The sequence below is a fragment of the Musa acuminata genome, chromosome BXJ1-1 (genome assembly GCF_036884655.1).
Source record: "Musa acuminata AAA Group cultivar baxijiao chromosome BXJ1-1, Cavendish_Baxijiao_AAA, whole genome shotgun sequence".
In the NCBI taxonomy this organism is placed as follows: Eukaryota; Viridiplantae; Streptophyta; class Magnoliopsida; order Zingiberales; family Musaceae; genus Musa; species Musa acuminata.
In genome coordinates this window covers 12,469,947-12,479,717 of record NC_088327.1, presented here as the reverse complement: position 1 = coordinate 12,479,717, position 9,771 = coordinate 12,469,947, and the positions used below count along the sequence as shown (strand labels likewise).

Genomic DNA, 9,771 nt, shown 5'->3' with positions numbered 1-9,771 from the left:
TCCTGCGGGTGTTGCACGGAGTCTTTGGTGTCATCTAATAATCGGTCGACTAGGGCCTCAACCTTGTCGATCCTAGACTCCGCTTCTTCTTGCGAGCTTTCTACCCGAACAAGCATTCATTGGCCAAGGTAGAGTTCCTCCAAGCTCGCTTCAAGAACATTCAAGCGGGTTTCCGCCGTTGTGAGTCTCTCCGTATGACTCTTTTTCCCAGTTAGCGCTCCAAATTGCGCCTCCTCCACTCGCAGAGAGTGGCCAACTTCTTGCTCATCATGTTCGCTGTCGTGCTCCTCCTGAGCAGCTCCAACAGCATGAGAGCGAGTGTGCACCTATAGCCCACCTGCGGTTGCTTGGGGCAAGGGTCTGGCTTGCCCCGTCTTGCTTGATTCGCCATGATGCTTTGCCATGGCGAAGTTACGAAGTTTCTTTGCTGCTCGCTCAAAGTGCTTGCTCGCTTTGATACCACAATGTCACAGACTTAGCTAGAATTGCCTAAGTCGTGAGGAACCCTTACGGCAAAGACGTGAATTTAGCTTGCGTTGCCTAAGTCGCGAGGCACCCTTGCGGCAAAGATGCGAACTTAGCTTGCGTTGCCTAAGTCGCGCTTCGCCCTTGCCATTTGCATCCGTAAAGATCAGCCCACTTGCAACCTCTTACAGGTCCTAAAGGACATGTAAAAATGAAAGTTGATTAGTTCGAAGAATGAGTGACGGACAAGTCCCGATGTCTCGCGAAAAGGGAAAGCTTTAAAGCAATTCAGCGAGCACCTTACGTGCACAAGAGAAAAAAAGGAGAGGAGGAAAACAAAGACTTTAGAGGGTTGAACAAACAGTTGCAAGTCTACAAACAGCTACTCACTAGGTGCCGGGCGTGACAATAAGTTCCTGTAAAGGCAACATGCGAACTTGCGAAAGGTTGTTCAACGCCCGACACTATACTGAAGCCCCATACCCCATGGTGCCACCCAGGTGGTTCCAGGGTGCTGAGATGGTTAACGTTTCGCGTGCAACAGCGGGCCACAGAAAACAGCCCGTGGCATGCGAAAAGGAGCTGTTTTGGACAAATTTGGGGATGTTTTGCTCAGTTCGGTGAGCAATCATACTGTAGCGCTGCAACTTATTCGAACTTACATTTTTACAAGCCAAAAGGACTTAAAACTAAGTCAAAACAGGCTGTTAAGCAGTTGTACATGTAGATGAGAGTGATAAATGGTTCGTTGAATGGAGTTGTTATGGATGCACAACGACCGTTCGTGACAACACACTCTAAAAGTGGTATTTTTAAACCACGTCAAGTCCTTCATCTACATGTTATTATGGATTCCTCATCCACCATTGTTGAACCCACCACCTTCACTGAAGCCCAAAAATCTATGCATTGGCGTACCACCATGTGTGAGGAATATAATGCCCTCCTCCATAACTCAACATAGGATCTAGTACCCTTTCATCATACACAAAACATCATCGGGTGTAAGTAAGTTTTTTGAATTAAGCGGAACCTCGATCGCTCTATTGCCCGATATAAGGCACGCCTCGTCGCCAAAGGATTTCATCAAAGATTTGGAGTTTATTTCACTTAGACATTTAGTCTCGTTGTTAAGCCCACTACAATCAGACTTATCCTGAGTCTGGCCACCACTAAAGGCTGGTAATTATGATAATTAGATGTTAATAATGTATTTTTACAGGGGACTCTAACTGAAAATGTTTTTATGCAGCAACCTCTTGGTTTCACTCATCCTCAGTATCTAAGGCATGTTTGCAAATTTTGAAAAGCTATTTATGGACTTTATTAGGGTCCAAGAGCTTGGTACACTGAACTTGACTCTTTTCTGACTTCAGTTGGCTTTCTCAACTCCAAATCTGATTCCTCCTTATTTTTATGACAACACCATTGCGACACAATATATATTATGGTATATGTGGATGACATCATTGTCACAGGCAACAACCCCATAGAAATCCAAGCGTTCATCAAAAAGTTGGCAGATCGATTCTCGCTCAAAGATCTAGGACCATGGAACTACTTTCTGGATGTAGAGGCTATATTCACATCTTTCAATCTCTTTCTATCACAAAGAAAATACATTCAAGATTTATTATCCAAAACAAAGATGCAGGACGCAAATGTGGTTATAACTCCTCTCTTTGCTAGTGGCTCTCTCAAATTATCTGATGGAAGTCCTGCTATAGAACCCACTCAATATCGATAAGTCGTTGGTTCCCTACAGTGCTTAGCTCTTACCCATCCTGACATCTCATTTGCAGTCAACAAATTATCATAGTTTATGCAGAGGCCGTTTACTATGCACTGGTCTATGGTCAAATGAATCCTGCGATATCTTAAGAGGACTCTCAATCATGGCCTCTTTCTTCGTAAACACTCTCCACGGGCAGACAACTTTTATGATAGAACATCCATATCATGGTATATTATCTTTCTTGATACTAATCCAATCGGTTGGAGTTCTAAGAAACAAAAGATAGTTGCACGGTCTACAACCGAAGCTGAATACCGTATCATCACTGCCACTGCAGAACTCAATTGGGTCACAAATCCGCTCAAAGAACTCAACATCAACTCTACTCTTATAATATATTATGATAATGTCGGAGCTACCTATCTGTGCGCTAATCCGGTGTTCCACTCCCTCATGAAACATATTGCTATCGACTTCCACTTTGTACGAGATCAAGTTGTCCGTCGTCAATTACGAGTTTCTTATGTCCATTCGATTGATCAGTTAGTTGCCTCACTTATCTCACTTATGAAGCCTCTCGCTTATCAACTTTTTACATTACATCGATCCAAGATTTGTGTCCTTGATAGGAGCACCATCTTGCGGGGGCATGATAGTAAATAACTCGATTGGTGTTCGTCGAGTTATTTATTTATTTTTTCTAATTATTTAATTATTTACTCCTCTTTATGATCTAAGAAGACTTTAGTACCCTCAATACAATGTGGAGAACCGTTTACAAGCGAATATGCCATGCCATAGCAAACATTTGGGACAATAGATAGATAGCTGTTGGTCACATAGGATGGGACTACGCCGGACCGAGCCGTCGTCTGGGTCGGTTCCGCATTGGGCCGGGCCAGGTGCTGTGTAGGCCGCCGACTCGGTCTGGCTTGACTTGGGTGAGATCTAAAGCTGGTAATATTTTTCGAACCCAAATGAACCCGGTCAAGTTCGAACTCGAACCAAACCCAAAGGCTTAGACCCGAACAACCACACCAACGGTGGCATCACCGCCGAAGGAACCCTTAGGGTTGGCGTCCGTCTCCACTATAAAAGCCGCTGTATCGTCTCACCGTCTTTCGTCTCCTCGGTTCATCCTCTCTCTTCCCCACCACTCTTCCACATCCCTCATGGCGGAGCGCGGGGCCGGAGATCGTGGCGGCTTCGGGCGCGGGTTCGGGCGCGGGTTCGGCCGCGGCCGGGGTGACCGGGGCCGGGGCGACCGCGGTCGCGGAGGGCGGCGCGGCGGCCGACGCGACGAGGAGGAGAAGTGGGTGCCCGTCACCAAGCTCGGTCGCCTCGTGAAGGAAGGCAAGATCACCAGCCTCGAGCAGATCTACCTCCATTCTCTCCCCGTCAAGGAGCACCAGATCATCGACACCCTCCTCGGCGGCCGCCTCAAGGACGAGGTCATGAAGATCATGCCCGTCCAGAAGCAGACCCGCGCCGGGCAGCGCACCCGCTTCAAGGCCTTCGTCGTCGTCGGCGACACCGACGGCCACGTCGGCCTCGGCGTCAAGTGCGCCAAGGAGGTCGCCACCGCCATCCGTGGCGCCATCATCCTGGCCAAGCTCTCGGTAATCCCCGTCAGGAGGGGGTACTGGGGGAACAAGATTGGGAAGCCCCACACTGTGCCCTGCAAGGTCACCGGCAAGTGCGGGTCGGTCACCGTCCGAATGGTACCGGCGCCGAGGGGTGCGGGGATCGTGGCCGCTCGTGTGCCAAAGAAGGTTCTCCAATTTGCTGGGATTGAGGACGTCTTCACCTCGTCTCGTGGTTCGACCAAGACTCTTGGAAACTTTGTCAAGGTCAGTGTTTCTCCTTCACTATTAATATACTTTATTTCATGGGAAGAATTATGGTTGTGGCCATTCGTTTGAACGGCAATGTGAACCAAGAATTGATTAACCCCTTTTACGTTTTACATGATCTGTTTGTGAATGTTTTCTTTTCACTTGTATTTCTACTCTCTTGCTTTTACTGTACTCATCATTTCTTAGTCCCCTTTTATTCCATAAGTGAAAAAAAATGATCTTTTGGTTGCTCTTGATTTAGTTGTATTGATATCTTCGATGTTAAACAATAATGTAAATTTCATCTGTGCATCTTGTATCTTCTTCATCATTGTTCGAATCTAAATGATGATTTTGATTTTTAAGTAAAATTCTATAATTTGTAGGCCTCGTTTGCTATGAGGTTCTAAAATCATATGATTTTTCTCAAAAGATTCAAAAGGGGCCCAAGTCCAAGAAAGAATATTTCAAGCATGAGTTATGTCGTTAGGGTTTTATATAACACTATATTTGGAAATTTCATGAATGCACTTGTAATTTGTGGTTTTGAGTGTGTTTGGTTCAAGTGCTTACTGAGTCTTGACACCATATGGGGGGTCTTGGAACTTTAGTTGTACTATATTGAGGAATGAAATTTGGATAATTAGATTTGAGAGTGTTAAGTCTCAGGTGGGATTCTGATTCTGATGGTGTTTAGTTAAATTTAGGATTTCATAGGAAATGCTGGGACCAGAGGGGGTTAGGATTGTTGATGGAATTTAGTAGGATACTAGGATCAACAAGAATACTGTTAATTGATGTAGATTGAGATCTATGTGTGTTTGGTTTTATTGCTTGTGGTGAACCTACTGTACCGAGCACCTTCCCTTAGTTTGAAGATTTTTATCGAATCAATAATAGCTAATCAAAATGCACCATAAGGATATAAATTATAATTGAAGTCTCAGGTGGGATTTTGATTCTGATGGTGTTTAGCTAAATTTAGGATTTCATAAGAAATGCTGGGAGCAGAGGGGCGTAGGCTTGTTGATTGAATTTAGTAGGATACTAGGATTAACAAGAATACTGTTAAACTGACGTAGATTGAGATGCGTGTGTTTTGGTCTTATTGCTCGTGGCGATCCTACTGTACCGAGCACCTTCTTGAAGATTTTTATCGGATCAATAATAGCTAATCAAAATGCACCATAAGGATAGAAATTATAATTTCTAGTAATTTTCCTGAAATCTCAATTTGATATTCCCATTTTTATTTAGTTATTTGTATGTTTACTATTCACTTTCTGTTTGGTATCATGTATATATATAATGGGTTAATATGCTTGTTTTCATTGTGGTGTTAAAGATTTACTTTTGGTGATTGATGTTGTTCCTGGAAGTGCTAAACTTAGTTAGATATGGAAAACTACAGGAATACAATAAGTCTTCTGGCTTGTTCAGTGATTTTTCTTTCTTTTCTATGCTTGGCGTCTTGTCATAAATGATGTATCGCGGCTGGAATCTCCTGATGTTCTGGGATCAAATGGACTATATATGTTGATGAGTTGGTCTTTATAGAATTTATCAGTAACTACTGATGTTTGTATGTATGCACATTGCACATTCTATATAAGTAATCTGAAGCTTTCTTACTTCTCCGCAGGCCACCTTTGAGTGTCTCATGAAGACCTACGGATTCCTGACACCAGATTTCTGGATGGAGACTCGTTTCAGCAAATCTCCCTTCCAGGAGTACACGGACTTGCTTGCGAAGCCCACCAAAGCAATACTTATTGAAAACACAGAGAGCTGAGGCGTAGGATGCTTTATAGTAGTGTTAAGGACTCGGTGTACTGTGCTATTATTTTTTGCTGAATTTTCCTTATTGGTGGTCTGAGGACTTCTTGCGACAATTTTGTGATTCATGATATCCATACTTTTATATAGCCAAATTTTCTGAGCATATTATATTTTTGTTCAAACATGCAACACTGCAACTGATGCTCTCCTCCTGTATTTGCTAAACATGTTTGGCCACTTCTCATTATCTTCCAAGATGTCTGTGTCTTCATATCCCTCTTGCAGAGGAACAATCTTATCGTGATATTATCATATGGCTATGATATTATAAGACACAGAATTGATTGTATGATTTTTCTCATCCATGTTACTGTTACTGTTAAAATGGCTCTCTCTAAAAGTCTACTGGGCGCGTATATCAGATGAAAGAAACAGGAAACTTGGTTTAAGAAAGAAGCTCATTTTCCCCTCGATTCTGGGAAAAAAGAGCATGTATTATTGACTATATGTTTCTCAATGATTTCTCAAATGTTTCTTCTACAATAAGGTTAGCCAAATTAGAATGTCAAGTTGATGTTGCTTGTTGCTTGTTTCAGGCACATGGAGCAGGAATGATCTTCCCAATCTCTTCCCACTTGAAATACCTACATAAGCTTGCTGCAGGACCTCCACCTTCTCCCACCAACTCGATCTCCTGCAACACTATGTGACGACAGGGATGACTTCTGCTACAGTCGAATTCCATGGCCAACTCCGAAGCACTCGTTCCTTTAATATTCCTATAAAGCACACGGCTCACTGCCACAGCCGAGTTCTGCATTAAACCAAATGATCAGCTATTCTTTTGCTACCTGATGTGCATCTATATACATGTCGAGTTGTACAAGTACCTACCTGTTCATGGCAAGGAATTCTGGAGTCACAGTAGTTCTGGTTGATGATTATAGGATTTTGGACATCATGCATGAATACATTCTGGAAGATGATGTGCTTGGCATAACCATGCCCTCCCTATATATATCACCATTCAAAAAGTTTCCCATCATTTGACATGAGATGTTTTCACCTTTGTATTTCTGGTTAATCAAAATGCAGCATAATTCATTGCTGATGGAATAAAAATCCTATTACCAATATGTTTTCCATCATTATCATAAATTTCTGCCTTTTATTTTAATTTGTTTTGTATGTATTTTTTTCCTTTCAAGCAGTTCCAAGAACAGAGAGAGTGGAGAGCTGCACTTGCAAGCTTAAAGATGTGCAGATAACAGGCAACACATATATACCTTGTCACTGATCATGGATGTTAAGCTTCAGAGGTCGGATGATGTGATGCAGAAGACAAGCAACGGAGATGAGTGCATGCAAGGAGGATGCAGTTAACATATCTATATCTCTAAGCTATGGCTCTCCCTCTTCTTCTTACCTGCCATGTCTTGATCCTGACACCATTTGTGGTGCCCTTCAATATGACCTTGTCCACCAACACCTTGGATACGTGTGCCCTGGTGTTGTTAGCTCCCAAACTCCCAATGCTGGTCACCAGATCAAGCAGCAGCAGAGCCTGTGTTAGATGGCACCCGCTCCTCCAAGCTTAAAGCAAGCTTAGTAGGTGGTGGTGGTGCTCATGTGAAGATGATGAACACTGTACAGGTTGAAGTTAAGAGTCTCACACACCTGATTCCATGGCCTGGTCCACACACTATTCTCGTCGCGATCACTCTTCGCGACCCCGATACGATCGATATGCAGTCATCCCCTGCACCATTTTGCGGATTAGTTTTGTGCTAAGATGATGACGACGATGATCTTTTACCTGTCTCTGTAGATTGGTATGGGTCTGCAGGTTCTCTACCTGTTTCGATGATGGTATCTTTTATGAGGATGCTTTTGGTGCCACTGACATGAATTCCATCGGTGTTAGGACTGGATTCAGGGGCGGAGATGGTCAGCTTGGAAGCTTTCACGTTGGTGCATCTCCGGAACGCAACATGCATTTGCTGGCTATCTTTCACCACGAGGTCCTCGACTACCAAGTTCTTGCAGGAACTAAAGAACAAGGCCTGTAATCCCAACACAAGTATGAGTTCGATGCCCATAGGAAGACCAGCTGTCGACACACCGCTGTGTTGGATCATCTACTTACCGTCGGCGCATCAATGCAAGGCTGGAAGAAGAAGAGAAGAAGAACCCAAGTCAGCGAGTCATCTTCTTCGGATGAGCTTTAGCTTATCAAGTTGGAACCGTGATTACCAGAGACGTGTTTCGCTTGCAGGAGTGCTGCCACCAAACGTGTCCGTTGCCGTCGACGGTTCCGCCGCCTCGTACCATAAGGTTCCTAATGCCGTCGAACAGGATCCAGTGTCTGATGTTGTCTACGTTCCAGTCCGATCGGTTCGAAGAAGCTTCGAGTGTTCCCTTGATCTGACACGAATTAGCGACGGTGAGAGAGAGAGAGAGATAGACAGAGACATGCCTGTGGATGGAAGAGGAGGTGCATCGTTATGGAGATACCATGACCGTCATATGAGCTCTGCAGGGGCCGGAGAAGGCGACTGGCTTTAGGATGTACTTGTTGTTCTCCGGCACCAGCAGAACAGCCGAGGAAGAGGAGTTGCAAGCTGCTCTCCAGGCCTCTCCAAATGCCTACCACAAGTGCGACACTCCAAAGATGGCCTCTTGGAATCAAGAATTCGGGAAGAGATCTTATAGAATTCTGATACCTGGCTGTCATCCGTTCCATCACCTTTGGCGCCGTAGTCGTCCACGTTGAAGACGCCGCGAGAAGGCAAAGGTCTAAAGAGTGAGCCAGGGAACCCCACGATCGATCCATTGAAGCCACGTATAGTGGCATCACATTCTTCATCATCATCGACGAAGCAAGAGTTTGATGGAGAAGCAAATCTGCCTTCTGAATTGCCATGGAGAGAGCGGCTGTGGAAGAAGATGGTGAGAGTGAGGAGCCAAAGAAGCTTTCCTTCGCCCATTTGTAGCTTTTGGAGTAGGAACAGAAGAAAAATCACTTCGGTGCTATGAGAGCTCTGAAGATGTACTTATAATGTGCGCCAAATAGAGGATTGCTTGTCTAGGTGAAGAGAGAGAGAGAGAGAGAGAGAGAGAGAGAGAGAGAGAGAGAGAGAGAGAGAGAGGCAGAGAAGGATTAGTTTTCACTCAACCCATAAGTTTGGCCTCCCTCCATCATCATCATCAGAATCATGATCATGGGTATGGAGATGAGAAACAGGAGAAAGAAACGCAAGTGTGTTTGGGTTACTTGCCAACCCATATCTCATTTATTGCTTGCCTCTTGTTCTTCTTTAGGTACAAGTTTCAGGGAGGGAAGAAGATGCACAGTTCTTGTGGCTTTTCTCCTACTCTTAGTTGGCAAAGGCTTCAGAATTAGCCTGCCATATGTTTGTTCCAGGAAGCAATGTTGTTGGTGCTGCTGCTGCTGCTGCTGCTGCTGTGAGAGATTAAATGCTCAGAACCTGGAAACTTATATGCCACAAGTAAATAGCATTACAATGTCATTTAAGCATTACAAGTTTGTAGTTCAATGGGTTAAAGCCTACTGTTACTTCAATGGGTAACAGTATGTACTATATATATGACAGGCTATGTATATATACATATAAATATATATATATATATATATATATATATATATATTGCTATTTCTGATATGTTCCATGAGGAAATATACAGCTAATTGAGGGTATGTGATGTGATGGGAGATTACAAAGAGATGCTTGCATTTCATGAAATATGCAATAAATTTTGTATAAGTAACAAAGTATTATATGAACATAACCTAATATAACAAAAGACTAATTGATAGAAAATTTTCAAGATAGGGTCAAGAACATGTTTCTTGCTTTCTCATTCTTCCACATGCTGATATGTTATGGTTGGATTGAGTACCAGAATGGACAAAGTTGGCCTCTCCCATCTGTGAGA

At 43.7% G+C, this 9,771-nt stretch overlaps 2 protein-coding genes across 4 annotated transcripts; one reads left to right on the top strand and one right to left on the bottom strand.

The window, feature by feature from the left end:
* Positions 1-3,321: 3,321 nt before the first annotated feature.
* Positions 3,322-6,948, top strand: LOC135674263 (small ribosomal subunit protein uS5y/uS5u/uS5v-like). 2 transcript variants are annotated; one of them, XM_065183953.1, is made up of 3 exons: positions 3,322-4,050; positions 5,678-5,850; positions 6,411-6,948. In XM_065183953.1, exons 1-2 carry the CDS (start codon positions 3,373-3,375, stop codon positions 5,825-5,827), a joined length of 828 nt encoding a protein of 275 aa, XP_065040025.1. In that variant the 5' UTR covers positions 3,322-3,372; the 3' UTR covers positions 5,828-5,850; positions 6,411-6,948. The 2 variants fall into 2 exon arrangements, with proteins under 2 accessions (XP_065040025.1, XP_065040020.1); XM_065183948.1 differs by lacking the exon at positions 6,411-6,948 and having other exon boundaries at positions 3,323-4,050; positions 5,678-5,977.
* LOC135674256 (polygalacturonase-like) lies at positions 6,368-8,834 on the bottom strand. Of its 2 annotated transcripts, XM_065183930.1 has the most exons (9): positions 8,538-8,834; positions 8,329-8,460; positions 8,068-8,238; positions 7,961-7,981; positions 7,670-7,877; positions 7,492-7,573; positions 7,241-7,349; positions 6,709-6,825; positions 6,371-6,628 (listed from the first exon to the last, which is right to left on the bottom strand). In XM_065183930.1, exons 1-9 carry the CDS (start codon positions 8,799-8,801, stop codon positions 6,407-6,409), a joined length of 1,326 nt encoding a protein of 441 aa, XP_065040002.1. In that variant the 5' UTR covers positions 8,802-8,834; the 3' UTR covers positions 6,371-6,406. The 2 variants fall into 2 exon arrangements, with proteins under 2 accessions (XP_065040009.1, XP_065040002.1); XM_065183937.1 differs by lacking the exon at positions 6,709-6,825 and having other exon boundaries at positions 6,368-6,628.
* Positions 8,835-9,771: the final 937 nt, after the last annotated feature.